The 25,326-nt window shown below is 40.4% G+C and overlaps 1 protein-coding gene across 1 annotated transcript in view; it reads left to right on the top strand.

Moving 5' to 3' along the window:
• Positions 1–3,197: 3,197 nt before the first annotated feature.
• LOC111872521 (ankyrin repeat and BTB/POZ domain-containing protein 2) overlaps positions 3,198–25,326 on the top strand; it is a 74,455-nt gene continuing 52,326 nt past the window's right edge. The window contains exons 1-2 of the mRNA XM_023866524.2: positions 3,198–3,365; positions 20,636–20,813. Coding sequence (XP_023722292.1) covers positions 20,656–20,813 — 158 coding nt within the window. The 5' untranslated portion in view covers positions 3,198–3,365; positions 20,636–20,655. The remainder of the gene's footprint in view (positions 3,366–20,635; positions 20,814–25,326) is intronic.

A 25,326-nucleotide genomic window follows, 5' to 3' on the forward strand; every position in this document is an offset into this window, starting at 1 on the left:
AGTCACTCAATATTTCGGCAAATAAATCATTTTAAATGTTATTTAAGGAAGGAATACGAGGCTTGGTTGCTATCCGAAAAACTTCCACTGATGCCATCTAGCAAGACTGCTTCAAAACATGCAGAATGGATCTCGGCCACTTGAAAGAAGGTCGGAAGAAAAACCCCAGAACTGTCGTTCAAGAAATGCTGCATTACAAAGGCAAGTATTTGATGACACAGAAGATCATATCTTAGGGACTGATTCCGATCTTGACTGTCCTGATCGGTCCTGATTTAAAAGGCGACTCAGAAGAATCAGTAGAATTGGAACGAGGCTGGATGCACAAATGAAGAAGACAGCGAATAAAATAGGTAACATTGTTAATTTTAATTTTCGGGTTAGTGGTCAATTGTGTTTGTTAATAAAAAAGGAAAATATGTTTGAACATACAAAATTCTTATTGTATATACGTATTTTTTCCCCTGAAAACCTGTTGCTAAATCAAGGGTGCCTCTCACTATTAATTGCTTCTTAGAATCTAGGCAATGCGGCACGCCAAATTTGTAGCCTGCTGTAGTTTTCTCACTTAGTATAAAATACGTTAAATGACTAGTGAATTTGGTATGCAACTTATTCAATTAATGACAAGTAATTAATTTAATGAATTTATATTTTAGAACTTAGGTACAGAGTGCACAGTGAAAGAATAGTTACAGATTCAAGCGATGCTCAACATATAAATCCTCAAGTAGCCATTGATCTAGATATTTTCATAACATAGGTCTCGGCAAGGTTCTCTGGTTAGTTACTTAGCCTTGAAAATGGAGAGAGAAAGGTCTCAGAAACGTTGGACGCGGGCTGTATAGCTAAGAGAAAATATTACTGTCTCATTCTTCAAGACGAAAGGGGCACTCTGTAACATAGTTGGTTGAGGCATTATGCTACAAACCGGAAGGTCTCGAGTTCGAGTTTAGATAAGGTCATTGGGGTTTTCAATTGACGTAATCCTTCCAGCCGCGCTATGGTCCTGGGGCCAAATCTTTCTTGGGGAAAGGAGCGGCTGGCGCGTAAGGCTGACAACGTATCCGCCGTCTCTCAGCTCCTTGTCTAGAAAAATATGGGATTCTCGACGTCTCACAAACCTATGGGCCTCCATAGCCTGTTCCAAGGATAGCTTTACTTTTATCTTCAAGGCGAAGTAATACTAATAATATGACGAATTAGACGGGACAGTTCCCATGGACTTGAGGGTCTTACTATAAGCACAGACAGGGCTCACTGGACAGATACTTCCTCTAGAAACAGAAGACAGTATGGATCTCCGGATCGCCGGCAATACATTCTGCTTCGACGCGACGTTTTCACACAGAAACAAAGTCCACACTAATTTTACATATGTGTGAACGTTTCCAGGTTGCGAGAGGGAAAGAGGAGGGTACATTTACGCCTCCGTTAGTTAAGTGGTCTTTGCTGATTACGATATTAAACCTCTCATTTGCACCACTTCTGATTTTCCCGTGCTTGAACCTGTACCTCAGTTTTCTTGGTTTAATTGCCCAAACAATATACGATAAGGGATACAAATTATGAAATTTATTGTTATGTATTTTCTCCATCCTCGTGTTTCTTCGTGTCTTTCTTTCAAAATTGTTCTCAGAATTTTATTTTTCAGATATCTTCATTCTATATGTTCCCTTCAGTGCAAAGATTTAGCTTTTTACAAGCAAAAAGGAAAAAAGTGAAGCACAAAATAATAGTTTTATATCTGTGATTTTATTTATTTTGGGAGGTGGCTGCAAAAAAACATTCTGAACTACAGTACACGGAATCGTGAGATATGAATTATGACACTGAAAATCGTGATCCAATGGAGATGAATGCAAGAGATTCCTCCGAAACGTTGGTAACCACCTATTAGAACTACGACACACACCACAAGCTTACATAGAATTATTAACTTCGTGAGTTGATTCTGGTCTTAACCCTATGACGTACATAATTTTCATTTATTATAATCAGTACTACAGCTTAATTATGCTGTTGCTGTAATGTAATGATGGTAATAAGGACGTGGACAATAACAAGAAGTCGCTCTGCGGAGAACTAATCCTCTGCTTCAATGCGTGTACGTAATAAAGTCAGCAAAACAATACAATTTCAGAGGCTGCAGTATTGGTATTACTGACGGGAAGGGTCTGTGGAGTACACCGTATAGATCGTAGAGATGGTCCCAGGTGGCATGATGTACGTACCAAGTTTCATGACAGTCGGTTCAGGCATTCAAGTATTAAGGTTATTGACTCAACAACTGGAGAGTCTGCAGTGTTTTACGTTTATTACTTACGGAAGGGAAGTGTGAAGTGCCCCGTCGAGGTGGCCTCAGGTGGCATGGTATATACCATGTTTGATACAGATCGGTTCCGGCTTTCGAAAATTGTTAGAGGGGATACGCACACACGCGCACGCACCCACGCGCGTGCACACACACACACACACAAACGGAGCAAGGAGTTCCCACAAGCCTGTTCTTATTTTTAGAAATAAGGAAAGTAGTCTATTAACACGGTCAGGACGGTCAGGACACTGGCTATCATGGTTGAAGTTTCTCGTGCCTTTTCTCGGCCCTTCTAGGCAGATGCCGGGATAGTACTTCTGTCAGGCCACGGCCGCTTCCTTCCGAATCCTTTCTGATTCATCGTTTATCTGTCATCTCACAATTCGAATAAGCATAGTCTGGCTACTGCCGTAGTCGTTTAATAGTCCAAAAATGAAACAAACGAAAACAGCAACAATAACAACAAGCCGAACAAATTGGTGTAGCGATACCGTCTGGAGGTGCTCGGTTAGAATGTCATCTAAAATAAGGGTTATTCAGACTGAGGTTTTTGTTGTTTTCCTCAGACCCCCCGTGACAGCACCTCAATTAGGCCCCAACAGCTTCCTTCGAAGTCATTTCCAATTTAGCATTAGTCAGTCATCCTGTCATTCTGTGCTGTACACTCTCCATGCTGACAACGTCGCAAAATAACCCATGAAAAAAGAATAAAAAGAGTCTGCTTTAATGTTTTGCTACGAATCTGTGGCTATCTGCTCATCACAACTCGTAGAAGAAGTTCAGAATCCTACCACAAGATGGCAGTACACTACCCTAATGTTTACGAAACTCCGTGGCTGTATAACCGCGTATAACTATGTAGGTGATCTGTGGTTGAGACGGCTGTGGCGGTCGTTGTCGGTGTGGTACACTTCGCGTTTGAAAACACGCTTGGTGCGATTGTATGGGTGTTACTGACTTGAGTAATACTGCAGAAGAAAGGTGTTTCGGTGATATAATAGTTAAAATTGTAGGAGTGATTATGAAGCGGATCATCTCATCTGAAGAGGTAAGCCCAGCCATGTGTTTTATTTTATAAGCAAGACTTTCAATACTGTAGAGGCACAGGTGCAGAGTGACGAGATTTACGAGAAAGCAGTGATGGAATTTAGAAAGAGAGAGCATGTAACTTTTGTGGACAACCCTGTGGAATGTTTTTAGCCGCGGGGTACAAGGGAAGCCAACATGAACTGCTCGTTATCATGTCTAAATTGCATAAAAAATAATGTACTCTGTGTTTAGTGGCATAGTATGACGGCTACCGAATGCTTGCCTCTCATTTGGCACTAGAGTTCCGCCTTGGCACAGCTGTTCAGAATTTTCCAGTCTCGAAGATGAAACTTGCATCACAAACACATGTTCACATTTTTGTGGTATTCTTCCCATCTGATTTTTTGTTGTCCCTTTCGACAAGCTATTCGACAACAGAAGAGAGGACCAACTGCCAATGATGGAAAAAGAAAACTACTCTTTCAGGGAACCAGGAGCTGAGAGACATTTCCAGTTTGATGTGCTGTCGAAACTAAAGACATTCGCCCTCTTCAGTAATCTATCAGAATTGTCATTCATACGTTCAGATATAATTTGTAGTAAGTGTGGTTTTTGCCAGTCCATCCCATCAAATGTTTAAATGATATACTGGGTAGATAACGATGGAAAGAAAGGCGAGGTGTGTAGAGAATGTACCACGAAAGGAGGAGAAAAGAAATTAAGCAGTGCATAACAAACATTTGGTTGCAATCGGACGAAACCAAATATGGAATATGGGCGTAGACGGCAGGATAACATTAAGGTAGATCAGAGAGAAATACGTCGTGAAGATGTGAACTAATTTAATGTGTTATAAGGTAGGCAGTCCTATTTAATATTTGATGCATAACAAAAGTGAATGCCGTGATGCTGAATAACTATCAGTTATTTGAGAAAGACCCTATAATGTGGCTTAGATAAAATGTGGTCATCTGGGTTGTGACACCGTGTAGGTTTGCTCAGGATAAAGATCAGTAGCAGGCTGTTGTGAACATGGTAATGAACCTTCCAGTTTTATAAAAGGCGGAAATTCTTGACTAGGCGAACGACTGTAAGACAGTATATGTATAGTATATCATACAAAATAATGAAAATGCAAATATTCGCAACATTGGACAAGGCGAAGCGCGACACAGGAAATATAAGAGGCTTAAACTTGGCGGCGGTGAAGCATACGACCGTTCAAATGACTAGACTGCCATTGTAGCAAGAGCTACTAATGATAGTGCATGATCTGCTGTACTGAGCATGGACTGACAGAGGCATTGTATATTTTGTATATGCATACATTTAATAATATACAAAATGTAAATTGTACACACAGACAACAGACATATTACTGGTGACTTTGACTCTGGCAAATGATAGATCCGTCCTTTCGTCAGAGAGAGCGCCCCACATCAGCAAACCTACAACTGCCTGACAGTAATAAAGATCTGGTCTTAAGCCCCTGATTGGTGCTTTATTCCAAGACAGACTGGAAGACTGACCTTCTGTCGTAATGTAACTTTGACTTTGACTTCGAAGTTCGTCAGAGGGAAAATATAAAAGGTTTGAACCTGGCGGTGGTCAGGCTTACAACCGTTCAAATGACTAAGCTGCTGTTGTAGAATAAGATGCGAAAGATAGGCATGATCTGCTTTGCAAAGCCTGTACTGACAGAGGACTTGTATATAGAGCAAAAGGAAGAATTTTCAGTAACATACTACAGTTATACAGTAACATACTACAATTATACAGTAACATACTATAAATGCGTTAAGTACGCTTGGCTAAAGGCCAGGCATATTCGTAAGAGATAAACCCATCTTCTCGTCAGAGAGAATGTTACGGAAGGACTATTACCGAAAGGGCCCGGTTGAAGAAATCTCTGATTGTGAGTCTCAAGGGGCTTGATGTCAAGACGAACTGATTGGAGTAAGCCTCCATTCGTAAAGTAACTTTGACTTTGAGTTCGTCAGAGTTGTAAGAGAATCTGTGAAGAGAAGACTTGGTCAGTGTATTTGAAGAATCCGTGACTGATGAAGACAGAGCAGACTAAAAATACTTAGCATGTGCCGTAGTGATTTGTAAAGTTTGAAAGTTAGCGATAGTGTTATATGTAGTTACGACTTGTACATGATCAATAGTTAGTTAGTTATTGGAGAGGGTGGGTTTCCCCATGCACTGAGACCTGTATTTGTCCATTGTGCTTCCCTCTATAATTTCTACCAGTCTCTATATCCTACCGGTACTGGTGCTTACCATCAGTCCCGCCCAGCCAGCGAGACCGGCTCTACTAGCTGAGAGGTATCTATAATGCTTCCCCCATCTACCAGAGGTATTAGAGACTGCTGTTGGGCGGGAAACGTCCGTTAATTTGGCTCAGTGACCTCCTTTGGAGATATGAGGTTCTTTTACGTGCCGTAAAGCTACGACCAACGGCTTAAAGTCCCTCCCGGGGGACTTGTTCCCTGAATTTTTCCGCCCTTAAAAATTCGACGACCTCCGCCGGGTATTTGAACCCGCGTACTACGAGTCATGAGATGGGAACGTTACCTCTAGACTACGGAGGCCGCTTACATGATCAATAAATCCAATCTCCAATCCAAAACCCCGTCGAGAATCACTCTAACACGTGACAGTATCACGTGACACCGGTGGATCCACTCAGCTTACATGTAAATTTACACTAAGTATATTATCACGTGTTTATGTCTCCGTGACTAATAATAACGGGTTCTTGGTTGGATGTTTGGATTTATTACCACCTTCTTGTACAATCACTCGTACTTACAAGCAATACGGCACTGTCGCTGATTTACACAATTTACAGTTCACCGTTACACACGCACTAGGGTTCCAAGTCTTTACTAGTCGTATACTGGTAACGGAATTAAAACAATCTCACTGTAACTAAATCTTCTAATTACACATTACATCTTCACAAACCGACTTCGAATTCTTCTTCAACTGCTAACTTCTTCTGGCTATCTCCTACCGAAAACTCCGTCGTACTCCTTCAATTCTCATTCTCGTACACTTTTTACTCTTCTGTGCTTCTACATCTCTCTTTCGCGTACTCCTACAGCTGCTAGCTTCGGAATTCGACTCTCTCATGCGCGGACCACGCAGCGCAGAAAACACAGTCCCTCTATTGTTGTAGAGGTGTGTTAACACGCAGTTGCCCAGCAAACAGTCTCGGCGCGGACCGCATAGAAAACACCTTTTATTCTTGTCGCGTATTGTTATAGCCGCGTATATATTGGTCAGATACCTAGCAATGGATGTCCTTTATTGACGCCTATTTTGTAAGCATTACCCAGCAGTGGGCTGTTTACCGAGAATCTGTCTCCGTGGGAACGTGTTTATCGAGCCGTTGCCTAGCAGTGGGTCGATACGTCACAGTATGATATGTTAACTGCAACTATAAACAGGATCTGAGGACCTGGAGACTTGTGTTTACATAAGAAAATAGTAAAGTTGTCCCTGTGCTTAACAAGTTAAGCACTGTGCCATGAAGGCACATTGGGGAGCGAAGGTATAGCGACAACATTCTTGACCTCGGCACTGGTTGGAGGTGAGGGGCCAGCTTCACGCCTCTGCCATTTCAGTCCCCAGGGAAAGGAGGGATAACATTATTACCGACAGAGTAACCGAAAATTTGCGACAGGTGGTAAAGCTGGGGCACTTATCGCGCAATAAAATTAACTAATAAACAGAAGTGTGTTGTTGATCTGTTCACAATGGGCCTGTTGTACCTTATATGACGCAGTCTGCAATGAAAATGAGTTAATTTAATTACTCTTCACTTTTCATATTACTTCCTAATTTGTAAGCGGTCAAGTCCCGGTCAGCAACGAAGTTCCTCCCCCAACTTAATGGCGAAGTGGTACAGGAGCAAGGTTTCCTCCGAGTTTATTCGGTTTTGCCCTGCTGGTTATCATTCCACAATTGCTTCATACTCATCTGTCACCACCTCCTGAGTTATGCAGTAGCTGTGACCAGGCAGCACATCCACCGTCTTTAGGTTGGATTGCGTCCCCATATCAACGAGAGTTGCCGCCTTTCAGTTCTTCCGACCTCGAATTACTCGTATTCAGAGGTGGCGAAGGAAGGCCCGAGTTTTCAGATATTTTCTGAATATTCAAAGCAAAACAAATGTTGCATTTTCTGTATCTATTACCGCGTAACAACATAATAAAATGAACGATTATGAAACTGTGATCTCAAGAATAATTACGATAATCAATATGCAGTCGTATCTGATTCCTTTTATTTTCCTTGGGGTTGCAGGATATAGGGAGAGACTGACAGTAAGTAAACGAGCAACGTGATGGTTTTATATGCTACAAAACTATTATTTTGCCTGTTGTTTTGTGTGGATGTGATACTTGGTTCATGACATTAAGGGAAGAACATAGACTGAGAACAGGGTGGTGAGGAGAATATTTGGACTCAAGCGGAATGGAATAATGGAGGCTAGAAAAATGAGTAATGGTGAGCATCATAACTTGTACTCCTCGCCAGATTCATGTAGAGGGAGATGAGCTAGGTAGCGCATGTAGCATGGGAGAGAAGATGATGGGAAGATAATAAGGAAAGAGACCACTAGGAAGACCTGGACATAGATGGGGATAGTACTGAACCGGATATTCGAGAAACAGGATGGAGATATGGAATAGACTGATATGGAACAATGGCTGGCTCTTGTTGATGTGGTAATGAATTTTCAAGTTCCATAAAATGCTGGGAAATTATTGAGCAGCTCTGAGTGCCTCGGATTTTCATCAACTTGGGTCTGTGGAGTTAGTTAAATAGGTATTTTCATTTTATGTGTGCACCATACTATTTACCTATCATATCCCCGTACATATCTTTTTGATGTGAATTTAAATTTAGCTTTTCTGCTATAATAGTCATCAGATCTGAAGACGTTTACAGCTAAATTTTATTTTCAAATGCTATTTTTTATTAGTGACACACTTGGGACTAATGTAACTTTCTCTGACATCTTAATAAATAAATAAATAAATAAACAGTTCCTGGCAAGTTATACGAAAGTTTTCTTTCACGCAGATCTTCATTCACTGATTTATTCTATGCAGTCGTTGCTAACAGAACAGAGAAGGCATTTCAACTATAAATTGTAGCTCTTCCTTAAATTCACACCTTGTGGACAGACATAGGAAGACCTTGAATTTATAGCAAAATTTTGGACAGCAATGCATGTCGTACTTAATCGAGTTCGACTTTAGTATATTCTGTCGCGTTAAAAATCTTGGTACACGAGCCCTTGTTTTTTAACTTAATAGCGAGAAATACATACATGCATATGGATTAGCCCCGAAATTGTAGCAATTCAGTTGCTCATCAGTGAACTTCGGTTTTAGCTTTTAAACTTGCATATACTCTGCTGTCGAAGAACTTGAAATTCAGTCAGCATTCAAACTTCGCCATTAACATAAACGCTGTTTAATGTATAGAGCGTTCAAATGAAATGGAGACATGCTGCGAACAACAGTGCGACGATAATTTACCCCGTGGCCACGGAGGGAACGGCCAGTGGCTCTTCCCTGCATGCATCACTAGCCTCCTGTACCCAGGCAGAACTCAGTCACTTGTGCCTTAAAAAGGTGACATGCACCGTATTTTATAGAAACTGCTGGAAATGATCCCCTTTTGCCTTTAAGCATGCCTCGCCTTGCGTCAGCAAGATTGCGACATTTATGATGTTATTTCTCAGAAACTTGAACACTTACACGTGTTACGATAGGCATATTCATTGCAGATTCCTTTTTTTTTTCTTTTTGCATATTTGCGTTACCGATAAGGTAACACAGCAGGGTGTTGTAGGGTAAAAACTCTATACTTGTATTTGGGAGGTCGTTGGTTCGAATCTTGGCCGGAACATGTTATCGTGATTGAAGTTTTTCGTTGTTATCATCAGTCACGGCGGCATAATTCTTCAATTAGGACACTAATCATTCCTTCCTAATTCTTTCTAGTTCACCGTTAATCAGTCACATTATCATCGAAGTTGTATTGCCTAGGTGCTGACAGAGTCGAATTTTTTTTTATTTATTATCTATCATTTACAAGCAATATGAACCTACCTTCTATGAGCAAATTTGCTGTCATTTCCAATANATTACGGTTCTTACATATGGGATCTTGAGGTCGGTGTGAAGAGTTTGGTTTGACACGTACCAAGGTGCGTCAACTATGGCTCTAAGTATTTTGGATTGACTTCGCTGGATGATTTCTATGTTGGACCTGCTGGCGCATCCCCAGAGCTCAATGCCGTATGTCCATATGGGTAATTATTGTTTTGTAGATCAGCAGTTTATTATCTATTGTTAGGTGAGATTTCCGACCTATTAGCCAATTTATTTCCTTGAACTTAATTTCGATTTGTTTTCTCTTCTTCGCTATATGGTGTTTCCAGTTTAATGTTGAGTCCAGGTGTAGTCCTAAGTTGAGTCGAAATGAATCACAAAAATAAAGCAGTGAAGTTAAAGAAAGAAACATACTTACGCCGAAAAGACAAGAGCGTACAGTACATTTTGTCTGCGATAGGTATGACGATTGCATCCATTCGCAGTCAACAAACACAGTGTGATCAGGACGGTGGTGTGTGTTAAGTTCTTCCTCAGACCTTGATATCTTGAGGTCTCAAGTCGTTACTATTGCATTGAGATACACCATTCGGCACGGAGCTTTCCTGGTCGAATCTTTCATAAGAATGGAAGTTACAGAAAGCTCAGTCCGATGTTCATTCGTAAATATCCTCAAGAGCGAGCTGCCACAAAGTCGGGCGTATCGAGGCATGTCAACGACTGCTGGATCACGGGATGAATTTGTGACAGAAGGAAACAATGAAAGGAGGGGAAAGAGCGACACATTCAGGCACACAGTCAGTACCAGTTGTTTTGGCTTGACACAAAAACTGCAGCATTTCTGGAATTTGTGCTAACAGCCACAAGAATAATTATAATTAAACTTCACCCATACAAAATAACGTTATGTGCTGCGTGAGTGTAATCGATCAGATTGTGCAGCTAAAAGTCACTTTGAAACTGGCTAGTTGGCACTAGTTTGAGGTGGGTGGTCAGCTTCACGCCCCTGCCGCTTTACCCCCGGTGAAAGAACCCCCGGTACCCATTAAATTGGAGGTTGGGTGGACCCCCGAGGTGGAAGTTTTATGAAATGTGACATGTGACGTAATGAAGTTCTGCTTGGGTAGGCAGAACGAAGCAGAGAGAGAGAGAGAGAGAGAGAGAGTTGGCGTTGCATGCAAGGGAAACTCCTCGGCAGTGCCCTCAACAACGACTCAGGAAACTGCTTGAGAACATACCCGTTTCATTTGAATGCACTGTAGTTCTGAACTCATAATAGTGTCACGGCCAAGTACTTAAGTGCTTTGTGTCATAACGCACGTGACATTTGATTGAGTAGTAAAGACCATCAGTCGCAACAGATTTAATATGAGAATTAGAAGATTATCTATATGTTGAGGCCATTACTGACCAACGTCGAAGGCATAGCCATTACTACAAAGAAATGTTTTACATATATGTAAATATATATAAATATATATATGTCCTGTATGTCGGACATAGGTTGTCATGCGGGGATTTCTACAGGTATTATAAATCTAGACTGAACTAAAATATTAATGTAATTCAAATAAGGTATATTTGTTAAATGTAACTAACCAGTATCGGTAAAAATGAACAGGGACATAACGACGGACCATTTTTTGCTGTTGTTTACATAGAATACCTTATGTAGTCGGCCGTATGTCCGTCTGCAAATATAAAATAGGAATTTCTAGTTCTATATCTGTTTTGCTTGACCGCCTCTGTGGTCTAATGGTCAGAGTTCCTGACTACAGATCCAGAGGTCCCGGGCTCGATTCCCGGCACTACCAGATTTTCTGAGAAGTAGTGGGTCAGGAACGGGGTCCACTCAGCCTCGTGAGGATAATTTAGGAGCTATTTCAAGGAAATAGCGGCTCCGGTCTAGAAAACCGAAATTGCAATTCGCGGTACTCTTCTAAAACTTTGTAAAAATCAGGGCTCATGAATGTTTTAGACATGGAAGCCGACACGTTACCTCATTTAGTGACAAACCTCACACTGTCTGTTCGTATGGCCGTGTGGATACGCGAGAGTGGCTCGGGACCANACGTACGAGCCAATAGGGAGCCGGCAGCTAGCCGAGCCCAACCGGACTCTGCCGAGCCCGTCTCGTGGTACCCCACACATAAACGAGTCTCGTCTCATTGGAACCTGAGCCGAGCCGAGCCAAACTCGTACGTGTATGGGCACCTTAAAGCCTTTAGCCGGTCGGGAGAGACTACTCGCGTCACCTCGCACAGCGCTTGTTCGGACTCATGCTGTATCCCACTGGCCAGTAGCCTATACACATGGCGGTTTATCTCCAGCGTCATTCCAATAAATCCTTCAACAGCGTATGTGTTATGCGATCGCCGACAATAATCCTAAGCACTTGCCACTGTCAGTCGTGTTCCTTCTTGTTTCGAAATACAACGTGAGAGTGCTTATATACGATACCCATGTGAAAAGTAAGAAGAAGAATACAACATAAATCTCAGGACGTTACAATTCTGAACTAAACACTGATCATGCAGTCATAAATACATTTAGACAGAGAAGGTTGTTGCTGGATTGAAAGAAAATGAACCGAATCAAAACAAAAATAGATGCTGGGTTTGAAAGTTCTTCTCGAGAATTTCGTAGATGTTTTACGTTACATTGCATTACATTCCCTGGATCCAAAGTTAGTCAGAATGACTGTAGAATGTGGAATATGTCATATAAGTACAAAAACATACGTACGGTACAGCTGAAGTTTTCACATAAGAAAACGTAAGAAAACACAGTGGTTACACATGAGGCTATTAAAAAATGCATCCGCACATACGTGGTCGAGTCATTAAGTTCGTGGAATGTGGTTTTATCGCATCATATTATAAAGTATTCACATACACTTACGCAGATCCACATCGGCCCTCAAAATAGTTACCGTTGGCCGCTATGCAAGTCTGCCAACGATGATATAGCTGTCGAAAACACTGTTGAAACATATTGGCAGTATGTAAGATTTGAGGCTTTCACGGCGGTGACTATGAAGAAAGCAGTCTTCTGGGATTTGGCACCGTGTATATGTGGTGTTAACCGACGTTTCGGAGGAACGTATCGCCTCCGTCTTCAGGGTAGAAGGAAAAATATAAGAAATCTGCAAGCGAAGAGACCGCGAGAACCGGTAAAAGCAGACTGTGTTGGAAATATACACAGGCGATACGTTCCTCCGAAACGTCGGTTAACACATATACACGGTGCCAAATCCCAGAAAACTGCTTTCTTCATATTGGCAGTAAATTCCCGTACGACGCTTTGCGGCCATTCCACGAACTTATTGACTGTGGTAGTATACATCAATAGCCGGTCACGGTAGCCAAGCGGTCTAAGACGTACTGTCTTGGCTCACTCGGGAGCCGGGATCGTGGGTTCGAATCCCACACAAGGCATGGATATTTGGTATGTATGTGTTTATTCTGTGTTTATGTTGTCCTGGGTTCAGGTGGAGGCCTTGCGACGTGCTGGTCGCTCTTCCAAAGAGTCCTGCCTCCTGTAAAATGACCATGAAACTGAAAAATCAGAGGCCAGAGCCCAAGGGGGCTGTAGAGTCAGTGGGAAAAAGAATATATATAACATCAATAATATCAACTTATGCTATTTACACAGCCGTTTTAGACAGTAAAAATTCGTCGACAGAGAAAAATGAGTGTGTGTGTGTGTATGTAAGTATCGTTTTAGTGCTGTTTTAAGTCGTGCTTTTTCATTCATAAGACTTTTGAGATCAAATGGCAGATTATTGAAACTTTTGATCCCAGTATATGCTTTCTGAAAGCATGAGAGGTTAGCAGTTGGTTTATGGAGATAGTGCTTGTGTCCTGTGTTAACACTGTGTACATCTGCATTGGTCTGAAAACTTTCTTCGTTGCAGAGATCGGGGTATAAAGTTTTGGGTTCCATGAGCACAAGTAATTCATAAAACATCAATAAGATAAATTAAAAAAAAAAAAGAACAAACATTTTTCGCCACGTTTTTCTCTCAGTTCGCAATGCTACACTAGTTGGACCACATAATGCTATTAGAATGCGTTGCACAAAGCCCCCTGAAGCGCCTGATGCTGTCTGACCGGCAAGTCATGTCCCTCTGCACCCTCAGAGATAGAGGAACATGATTATAGGTACCAGATATTAGCATGGCTAGCTCCTGGGGAGTTGCGCAGGACTGGACTGCACGGAAAGCCTTGTCTGGATGGCTTCAAATTTACTGCGAATGTGCGTATGCATCTGTGATGCACAAATCACGCCATGTAACAACGCCTAGTTCTTTCAACAATTTAAAATGTTCAACATTTTGGTTCATACCACAAAGAAAATGCTGCATATCTCTTACAAAGATAAATCGGCCAATTATGAGTAGAAAAGTAGTTGTTTATACCGAGAACCAACTGGCCGTCTTTACCCTCTGTGGAGGAGGCTCATGTGCACAGTTGGATAGGAGGCTGGCCGAGCTCAGAGCCGTTCTGAAGACAGAAAAACTACAACCACTCTACAAAGAATAGAACTTTGATCATCGTCTCTGTACTCATTCATTTTTCAGAGATACGACAAAACTTGACAGGGTAAACTGTAGGTCAACAGTGTAGTTGGGCGAGTGAGAAATTAGACGCATGCCACTCCTGTTACTCCATGGCTGGAGGACAAGATACCGTTTGCCCAAAGACAGATGGAATCTGAGAGGTAATTCTCAGTGCGAGCTGAGAAGCGTTAATTATAAGCGGCCATTCGCTCACGTACAATAGAGCCAGCTCTCCAGAGGCAAAGCGTTCCCGGTGTTTGTAGCGCGTCTCAGCGCCCCGACAAATGTTATTCCTGCGTTACTGTTACATAGGAATGGATAAGGCCTATCGGGTGCAGAGGAGGCAGAAAGTTTATTACCGTTAGCATAGACATTTTCTGTCAGTTCGGTTCACAATATTACTTCAATTCTATTTTAGTAGTATTCTTCTCTCTTGAGTCCATTTCATAAGAGACCAGGTCTGCCAATTGTATAAAACGGGTACTTTTTAGATATTTTAATCTATAGTTTATGAAACAAACGAAAAGGATGTATAATAAACGAATCTGTTTTCTGAGCAGCAGCTTGCACCCTTCTACTTCTGCTGCACCACGTGAGTTGGAACGTTAATAAAATCGTAGTGATTTGCAATAATACCGATAAAATAATATTAGCAGGGGCAGGGATTTGCCATTTCACCACTGCCTTATCCAAACCGGCCCTGGACCCACCCAGCCTCCCATTCAGTGTATAGTAAGGGCTCTTGCCATACGATAAAGCAGCCGGAGCTCGAAGCTGATCACTTACCGCCGTCTGGTTTCAAAATTAAGATTGTATGAAGTTTTACGTTAATTTCTGTGAATACCTTCATGCTGTAGTGCTTAAATACAGGCAAGGAAAATAATATCCTTAGTAATTTATAGCTCTTTTGATAATAATGAATAATAATAGTGCTAATGTTAAATAACACTTATTCCATGATGTCTGTGTTTAGAATGATTAGTCAAGGAGGATAATATGGACAAGGAATGTAGCACACTTGGGGGAGAAGAGGAATGGATACAGGGTTTGGGTATGGAAAGCAGAAGGAAAGAGACCCCTAGGAAACGCTTCATAGCTGGGAGGATAATATTAATATGGATCTTAAGGAAACAGGATGGGGGGTATGGACTGGATTCATTTGGCTCAGGATGGGTAAAAGTGATGGGTTCTTGTTAACGTGGTAACGAACCTTCGGGTTTCATAAAATGTTGGAAGATTACGTACTGAGCAACTATGCGACTGTTGGAAGGAGCCAGAGATCTCAGTGACGATAAAGCTTAAAAGATTGCAATGGGCTGGGCATGTACAGAGAATGGCTAAGGAGCGTATCCCAAAGAAAATATACAGTACAATAGGTGGTAGGAGACGTGCTGGGAAACCAAGAACTAGATGGATTGATGCGGTGGAAGAAGATGCAAAGAAGTTAATGGGCGTAAGGAACTGGAAGAGAGCAGCGCAGGATAGAGAGGAATTGAGGTGCTTGATAAGGGAGGCCAAGGCCCGACATAGGGCTGTTGCGCCATAGAAGAAGAAGATGCGACTGTTGGTTTCTCAAGAAGGACTGGACTCCATGGAGTTAGTTAGTTACGAGTATATGTTACTTTTTTTTTCTTTTTTCAAAATACCATACAGTTGGTATTCAGAAGTGTATTACTAAAGATGTAGTAGTAACACTCCTGTAACTCAAAGCAGACTTTCAGTACTGCTGATAACAAAGACCACAATTTGACATGATCCATCTCCTATGCCGACAGCATATTTCCCTAATACGTCTTAATACTGGCCATGCAAGTCGCCGCTTTTCAAGCGGTATCCTCACCATTAGATCAGGCCTGCCCAGCCTTTTTTGTTGTGCGGGCAGCATCGGAAAGTTTTTATCTGCATGCCGACAACGTGAAGTATGTGGAATGTATACTAAAACATAATGTAGCGTTGCTGGGGCAGCGGATTCTTATTAATCAGGGTTATGCAACCCGTTTCTGGGTGACGCGACCATATTCCCGCGGAAACGGTTAGCATACGAGAATGAATGGTGTTTTTCTATGCGGTCCGTGCCGAGGAAGACAGTTGGGGCAACCAAGTCAGTTCTGTACGGGAGTCTGTGAAGAAGAGAGGCAGTTGGAATGGAGCTGCCATTTAGAGAGGACTGCAGCGCATGAAGCCGAAGAATCACCACAAATATAAACCGTTGCCAGGGAACGGCTGGTGAATACACAACAAGCTGGAAAAGACTTAGCGAGTGCTGTGGTGATTTGTGAATTGTGGAGATTAGCGATGGGGCTGTAATTACATGTAATCACGAGTCGAGTTGTAAAGCGGTCAATAAATCCAGTATCCAATCCAAAACCCCGTCGATAGTGACTCTTTCACGTGAAATTATAATTTCATATATAATTTTATCTGTATTTTCGATAGATTATACACAGTAAAATATGGTATGAGAAAATATAAAAAATGCAAGTCACAGTTTAGGCTAGGGTCTATTTGTAGCACATTTTTGCAAAATGAATTAGTAATGTATGTCCCCATAAATAAAATACTCATAACATTTTTAAAATTCACGTATTTTCGTAATGTAAAACATAAAGGAAAACAAAACAAATATAAAAAAAATGCATTCTTCTGGGATATGGCGCCGTGTAGATCTTATGTGAACCGACGTTGCGTAGGAACATATCGCCTCCATCTTCAGGGTAGAAAAATTCGCGAGCGAGGAACCAGCGTGAGCAGGTGGCTGCAGACTGGTTCCTCGCTCACGGATTTTTCTACCCTGAAGATGGAGGAGATACATTACTCCGAAACGTCGGTTCACACAAGATCTACATGGCGCCACATCCCAGAAGATGGCATTCTTCATAGTCACAGCTGTGAAAACCTCAAATCTTACAAAGCAAATATAAACTGATAAAGCTGAAACTATCCCTGTAAAAGGCCATGGAGGCCCATAGGGTTGTGAGTAGTCGAGGCTCTCACATTATGTAGACAGTTGGCTCACAGATGGCGGTGAGGTTGTGAGCCTTATGCGCCAGACACCCTTAACCCCCAAGAAGATTCCTGGTACTCATTTCTGTTAGAGGCTTTGTTAACCTCAGGGCCATATTGCGGCAGGAAGAATTAGATCAATTGAAGAATCCAGTAACCTCGTCGGTAATCGGACCCGCTACCTTCCAGCTTGTAGCTTAGTGCCTCAACCAACTACGCCATTCACATACTAATTTTGATTTTGTCATAAGTACTATAAAAGGAGAATGTATTGAGTAGTCATAAGAAACATGAAAATGGCAGATTAACACATATCAAACCCACATAACAAGTCATATAGTTTGCTTTATTCTATTGAAGAAAGGCAGTGTGAGTATATGTGATTTTTTGTGAGAAGAATGGTCCCTGCAAAGAAAGTTATGGAATAATTATGATACTTGACATTGCACTTCATGAGCTAACTTGTAGTTAGGGGTGTATTTGGTAGTAACCACTCCTATACAACCATTTAAATATTTATCAGTTAATGATGATGTGTGCATTGACTTTAGTATTTTCATTGTTGAAAACGCTTATTCTCTCCTATGTGGAACTGAAACATGCACTCCGCTTTACCGACAAGAATTAAATGTGATAATCGTACTTGACACTGCATCTCTTGATTGATGAAGTACTTATTCTCCAATTTTTTATTAAAATTTTATGCATACACAGTGTGTCTAGGTTTTGTTAGACTGTGTTCATTAAAAATACAAGACGTGAATTATTTTCAAAATTTCACTCTTTTTATTCAAAATAGTCTCCTTCTGAATCAATACATAGCTGGAATTGATTGAACAGTTTTCGAAAACGGTCACTTTTGTGGAATCGTATTTAAAACTGCGGTACATTCCTTTGGATGTCCTGGATGGTGTCGTGAAGGTCTCTTTTCATCGCCAACTTAACTTTTGGGAACAACCAGAAATCTGCTGGAGCCAAATCTGGCGAATACGGAGGATGATCAAGGACTGTGATCCCTTTTCTGACCAAAAAATCGCGAACGATCTTCGATTTGTGGGGTGGGTCATTGTCGTGGAGGAGCGACCAGGAACCTTGCTCTCAATATTCAGGTCGAATTCGAAGAATTCTCGCCCACAAAATATTGAGGACTCCGAGATAATAATCAGAATTCACTGTTTGACCTTCTGTCCGAAATTCCTTGTGAATGATTCCTTTTGAATCGAAGAAAACGGCTAGCAGTGTCTTTACTCTACTCTTTTGCATGCGAACTTTCTTTGGTTTCGGCTTCTTCGGGCTCAACGGCGCTGCACTCTGCCGCTTTGTGAGAGACTCATATCGAAAACACCATGTCTCGTCACCAGTAACAATCGATTTTGTAAATTTTGTATCACTTTGGGCCGACCGTAACATGTCTTTGCAGTGTTCCACTCTGGCATGTTTCTTATCGCCTGACAGCGCGTGCGGTACAAACCGCGCACAGACCTTCCGTTTGCCCAAGTCCTAGGTAAAAATTTGATGCACAGTATTTTTTGGTATTCCAAAAAGCTCCTCGATAGTACTTCAGTGCGACTTGTTCTCGGCTTTGATGCACGTGGAGCGTCTTCAATGTGCTCCATGCCGTCACGAAATACAGCATACCATCGAAAAATATTCGAGCGACTCAACAATCGCTACCGTACACACTTTTCATAATTCGTACGCTTCTCCGGCTGTTTTGCCTAACTTCAAACAAAATTTGATATTGGTTCTCTGTTCAGCCGCCATTTTCCGACGAGGGTCAGAACAGTACTGTTACATTCAGGGTCAGAACACATGATGCAGCGATTCTTGAGCTTTGAAATTATAGACAGCCACAGCTGAAACTTCAAGAATCTTAACGCCACAACTCGCCAACAGATGGCATTGCAGGGCAAAATTTAAAAAAATGAGTCCTGACGGATCCTGGACACACCGTGTATGTTCCCAATTTATTTTAACTATCACTGTCATTTTCTTTTCCTCCCAGTAAAGTCTTCAAATGTAAAACTTCTGTGTCTAAAATGAAAACCACAAGACAGCCACTTAAACATTGGCCTTGAAACATATTGGTGTACGAAGAGTTAGGGCTGGCCCATCCTATACTGCAAACTGTAACGTTCGAGTGGTGGGTCCGAGTGCGAAAATCATAAAACACTAAAAGCTAGAGATTTTCTGAATCATCTGTCATGTTCCATATGACATGCATTTTATCTTGGGTTTGGTCCTGTGCACAGTAAGACCGACAATGAAGATGCTAGAAAGAAACCGCTACAGGTGTCTGCACATCTGCAAATCTGTAACTGGAAAACAGCCTTGTAAAAATATGTGTCTCCATTTGCCGACATAGTTATTGTAATCGAGGCTAAGAACTGCCTCTAACTATAAGGTTCATGATAGGGTCACTTGGGAATGTGGAAGTTTTCTTTCATAATTTGCCAGTAAATGGGTGGAATTACTCTGATGTTCTTTCACGCCATTGCCAGGGAAAGGGTTGAAAGATGTTTTCTTATTTCAAATGTCTTAATGGGCAACTTAATACTGCTGGAAAGCTGCAGGCTATACCTGCACTCCTTACACCTTGGGATTCTGAATTGAATTAAAAGCATCAGTCACAACTTTCAATTAAATTCCTGCATAATTCAATAACACTGATGTTTCTAAATGTCATTAACATATACTTAAAATTTTATAAATATGTTTATTCATCATTTTACTCTAGAATTTGTAAGTCATGCGCAGAACAGAATAACTTTTTTTAATGACCTTGGTTGAATGAAGTACTGATAATTTGTTTGCTTCCACAGAATTCACGTTCGACCGTGTTCATATTTTAGAGTTTGCATACTTGTTGCTGTGGTTACTGTTACTGCTGGTGCTGTAATGTTTCCAAGTGTTACAGTTGTTAGTGTAAGTTACAGTGGTTACTGAATTTCAGTAATGGTGCCATAGTTGCTTCTACCTCACAAATTCGTGCATCCCACACGTTACCATTACCGATTGTAGGAAACTAAAGTATGAGTTTTAGAAGTTCTTCAGTGGCATAACATTAATATCAAGTTTTATTACAATCCATTAAGCAGTTCTCAAATTGAAGCATGCCAATGGGCAGAGAGGGAAACCCTACCCTTCCTATATTCATTTCTTGCTTGCCAGTTGTGCCAAGACTTCATAGTAAACATAGAAGTTTTAAATGTTTTAAATGAGTACAACGCATGCAGTAACAGGAGCAAAACACAACACAGAACACGATACACAAATGTATGTAGGAGAATGCTCACATAAAAGAGGATTGGCATAATTCGCATGTTTGAGTGCGACGTAGGATGAATCCTGAAAAGTTTTATTACTTAGAATTCATCGACATATATGACGAATACAGATTTTAGTCATTTTAGAATGAAGACATCATGGCTTGCAGTACAATAGTTTAATGTGCATAAAGACACCTGAGGATGGCACATTAGTGCTGAAACATATAGTGTGGAAGTGAAGAATAAGGTGAAAAAGTGTATACACCGTAAAACGGTTAGCATAAACCATGGACATAGAAGTTTTATTCTGTGCTTGTAGAAATCGGCTGAACCATAGGTATGATGGCGATGCCCAGCCAGCAACACCTTCAGCAGCAGCAATGTTCACCACCACATCCCATGCCAGAATTCCGTGATGCTGACCACTATCGCAGTGCCCTCAGCCCACTCTGCATCACCGATGGCAGTCATGAGATCATCCGGCCCAAACCTCGCAGGTAACATGCCTTGTTTGCAAGGCTGTAAACACTTCATTTTTTACCTCATAACAACCTTTTGGTCAAGGAAACCTGTAGCTTATCTCCAGCTAAACATGTTATTATTTTGTGCTCATTCATTTCTGAGATTTTGCACCCTTCATCTTCAGGACACCAGGTCTGTTTTTATATAGCTGTAGAATTGTGGATAATTCTTCTGTTTTTATAATTAGAATGAGAGAACTGCCCCCTTAAGCCAAGCTAGTACTTATGGTGAGAAAGTGCAAAGTCAGAGTTAAAGCCCAACACATCTGGTTATGAATGACACAGCCAGTACGAAATAGGTAAGGGGGTGGCAGCAGGTACCCGAGACCATAATGCTGTGTAGGCAATATTGGTCTGTGTACCCCCCTCCCCAGTTTCAATATTTGAATTGTTTCATCGATTTTCATGAAATTTGGTATCAGAATTATGGCACTTAAGGACAGCCCTATGCCATACTTTTGAGCTTACTATAATGAGCATTAAAACATGGTGGTATTGGCATGAATTCATGAGGCAGGAGCCATAATATTACCACTGACGTTTGGTTTTGCATCAGACCACTGTGTATCCCTCTAAATACTCTTGCAGCGCTTGGTCTGGTTGTTAGGTTAGATTAGATTAGGTTGGCTCATCAGAGTACTGTGCAACTATGTGCACATGTACCAGTGCACTAGGACAGGTGAGTCAGATTGGGTTGGGCTGGGTTTGGTAGGAGCTTCAGACCACCTTGTGTCCGTCTATGCATGAAGTGGCACATGGCAATGCTGAAAAGTTTACAAACTAAGATAGTTTTAAATATCTCCCCACAATTTAAAAAAAAATCAGATTTTAGAAACATTCATTAGTTTATAAATTGCTGAAATTTTTGAACTTCCGAAATTTCAGAATTTTCTGAAATTCGGATCACAGAAGTTATTGAAAATGTTCTTGTATTTTGATTCTTTGAAATTAAGCACATTTTAATATGTTCTAAAATATGTCATTTTTTTAAATTTCTTAGAATTTTATTTTATTTTTTAATTCTGGGGAAATGCTCAATTTATTGACATTTAGAAATCAATTGCATTTTTTATATTTTTTAAATGTTACTTATTAAATTTTCAAAGATAAATCCACTGAGCACTCATCCAGTGCATGTCACTTTATATCAGTCTTAGCATTCACCTAGGGTTGACTTAACAGGTCTGGTGTATGTGTGATTGTGTTATGTTGCTCACTGTTTGACAGATTTACTCACTGTTTGTCACATAGCTCAGAAGTGTTTAGATATGACCTGGAGTTATTGCATATTGTAATTTTTATATTTGTTATTGATTCCTTCATTTCATTTGGATTAATTGAACTACTTACAAGATACACAGAATTACTGGGTTTTTGGACTTTTTCCATTGCCTGGAATTCTAGGTAACAGAGGACATGGCGTTTCAGAAACTGGATCTGTTTCCACCTTCAGATGAGAAAGGAAGACACATACTCAGTTGGGCACCTTAGAAGGAGCTAATCTCAATCACTACAGTTTCCAAAACGTCATGTCCTCTATTACCTAGAATTCCGGACGATGGGAAAAGTCCAAAAACCCAGTAATTCTGTGTGTCATCCACCATCATTAGAACCCTTTAGAATGTACTTACAAGATGTTATCCAACATTTTAACATGCAAATATGCACACCATATATACACATGTAAGCCTATAACGCTGTATGAGAGAACCTGGATTTTGTGGAAAATTGTAATTATATAACACATTTAAAATGAAATTCACTTGCTGTCTTTGCACTGAATAAAACATACATTGTACTCATTACTATATGGATTTGACAGAAAGTTATGCTGTATTGTTGGACGGGTAACATTAATATGTACATGACCTTCAGCATGTGGTCAATGGCCAGTGAATTAGGTAATTTATTATTTTACGATGCAGCTCATATTATTCACATCACAGATGTCAATTAATTTCTAAAATTTCCATAAGAAGATAGTGTCGTCATCTAGGTACACCACTTAGGTAGTTATAATTTTTCTTACCAGATGGCATCTCAGTAACTTTGGTCAGTTTATGGTACATTTCTTCCATTTTATTGTGTTCACTGCTATAGTCTTCAAATCATTCAGACAATTCTATGTTGGAAAATCAGTTGCGATTCCCTTTGGATGTGAGTCTCTGTTTCAAAATATCGTCCCTTCAGTTTCATTTTCAATTTTGGAAGCAAAGTGAATCACGGGGGGTTAAGTCCGGTGAACAGGGAGGATGGGGATTGATAACCATGTTGTTAGTCACAAACTTCTTCTCTTTGAAGGAAGCCCAGCGTCTACCGTCTTGTGGTTCTGTTGTTTGGTACGTAGGTGGTAGACGCTTGGCTTCCTTCAGAGGAAAGAAACAAAGAGGACATGAACCAATTTGGTTTAAAAAAATTTAACAAAATCTTCTTAAACATACTAAAGTTTTGAGAGGTTTTCACGGTGATGACTATGAAGAAAGTCATTTTCTGGGCGCCAAAACCCAGAAGACGACTTTCTTCATACTAATTGTAATTTATAAATATTTTAACATATTAGTACAAGCCGCTGTGGTTATTAAAAACACTGGATTTTGTACTCATTGTATTGTGATGGCATTGTACCTGTATACGTATGTATTAATATTCAGAAAACATATTGTAGTAGTGGTTTCTAATTGTATTGATATCCTTCTGAGTATGCTCTATAAGACCGAAACATGTTAAGGATAAAATATTAAAAAGGAGAACAAAAACTTCATCAGCCGCACTGGGCAGAATTAATTAACATTTTATAATATTGTTAGTGTGACCAACCAGGATGAAACAAATCAAACCTGTGTGCAGAAATTCCATTAGGAAATCACTTAGAAAGTAACTGCCTTGAAGACCAAGAAAGGGGATATCAGAGAGATGGGTTGTGAGAGGTGGACAAAGAGGCTCAGGATTTTGACTGAATTTGGACTGTGGTATCAGTAATGTTGAACCTTCAGAGATAGTCAGGAAGTGATATTTTCATGCAGCAGGAATTGCTTTTCCTCACCCTTCAGTTTCTTTACTTTTTGCTTGTAAAATCTGAAGAAAACTCAAGTTATGTGCATGTGACATGCCTCTTATTGTGGTGTTACATGCAGGTGTGGGTTCTATGCTGCATATAAACATTTCATCTTTGTACAGCCTTGGGAATGGGGTTAAAGAGAAGTGGTCTGGTTTCTGTGTGAGCTGTGATAATTGTGCTGGAATCGCCCATTGTGTGCCTTGTTGGGAACTACACTTGAAACTTCTGTATTGTCAAAACGTTAACCTCTGTAACCTGTGGAAAAGAGTATTGTAGTGAGACATTTAAATTGAAGTAGAAGAATACAGATTTACTGTAAAATTAATTAAAATCTAAGTGTAACAGGGAGAAATTAAACATGGTATCTTGTATTCATACTCTACTGATTTCAAGTCTCTCAGGGCTGTGACTATATTTATCGAGATTTTCGAAATGTTTTTCTCATTTCTTACATGAACATGATGAATGATACTGAAAATTCAAACAAAAATATTGTGACATGTTGAGCTCTGAATGTTTACAGTTTACAAACAAATGTCATGGAACTACTCCTTGAGGCTTCTGTGTGAGATACCATTATATATACATTACTGTCATCGTCATCATCACCACCACCCCTGCCCCCACCAGTGCTACCGTCAACCGCCGCCACTGCCACTGCCACCTTTTTCTATTCAAGCAAGTTTTTACTGCTGAACACAATATGCACCAAGTTCTTTATGTACTGGTATATTGTAAATTTAAATATGTTCTTTCCTCAAGACTAAAGTTGTCAGATAATGAAGCTGCACTCACAGCCAAGTAGTAATGAGGAGACGATGCTTGGACCTCTACCTCCAATCCCCTATGACATATTCATGATATGGTTTTTACCCACAGGAACAGTTCTTCTTTTATAATAACTGCATATGAAACTTTTTTGTGCTGTTGCTGAAGACTCCAGTGGAAGGCAAAGTGTTTGAACTGTGTATACTTGATTTAGGTATTGTATCAGTGCAACATCAATCAACTGAAATGCAATTTAGATGTTTGCTTGTTAAACTTTAATGAAATGTGATACAGGTACACTTGTAGATCCTATAACTCCAAACAGAAGTTTAAGTTTGTACATTTTTTGGATCAGTGGTTTTTGACTCAGAGTGATCCCAAAATATGAAGTTTGATCAACATTTCGCCCACTGGTTACTGGATGTAATTGAACTTCGTGAAACCTACAGTACTGAAAGGTGTATAAATTTAAAACTCTTGAAATTAGTTTCATAATGAAATATGACATGTTTTTAAGCTAGTAATATATCAAGATCACTTACCTTGAATCTCATAAAGTTCATTAGATTAAACTGTTTTTAAGGAAACATTTTCATTGGCGCCAATTGCATTCATTTCAAATTTCATCTTGTGATCTCAATTCACTTATGTACACCTCGGTGA

This window comes from Cryptotermes secundus, unplaced genomic scaffold (genome assembly GCF_002891405.2).
Source record: "Cryptotermes secundus unplaced genomic scaffold, Csec_1.0 scaffold537, whole genome shotgun sequence".
Taxonomy (NCBI): domain Eukaryota; kingdom Metazoa; phylum Arthropoda; class Insecta; order Blattodea; family Kalotermitidae; genus Cryptotermes; species Cryptotermes secundus.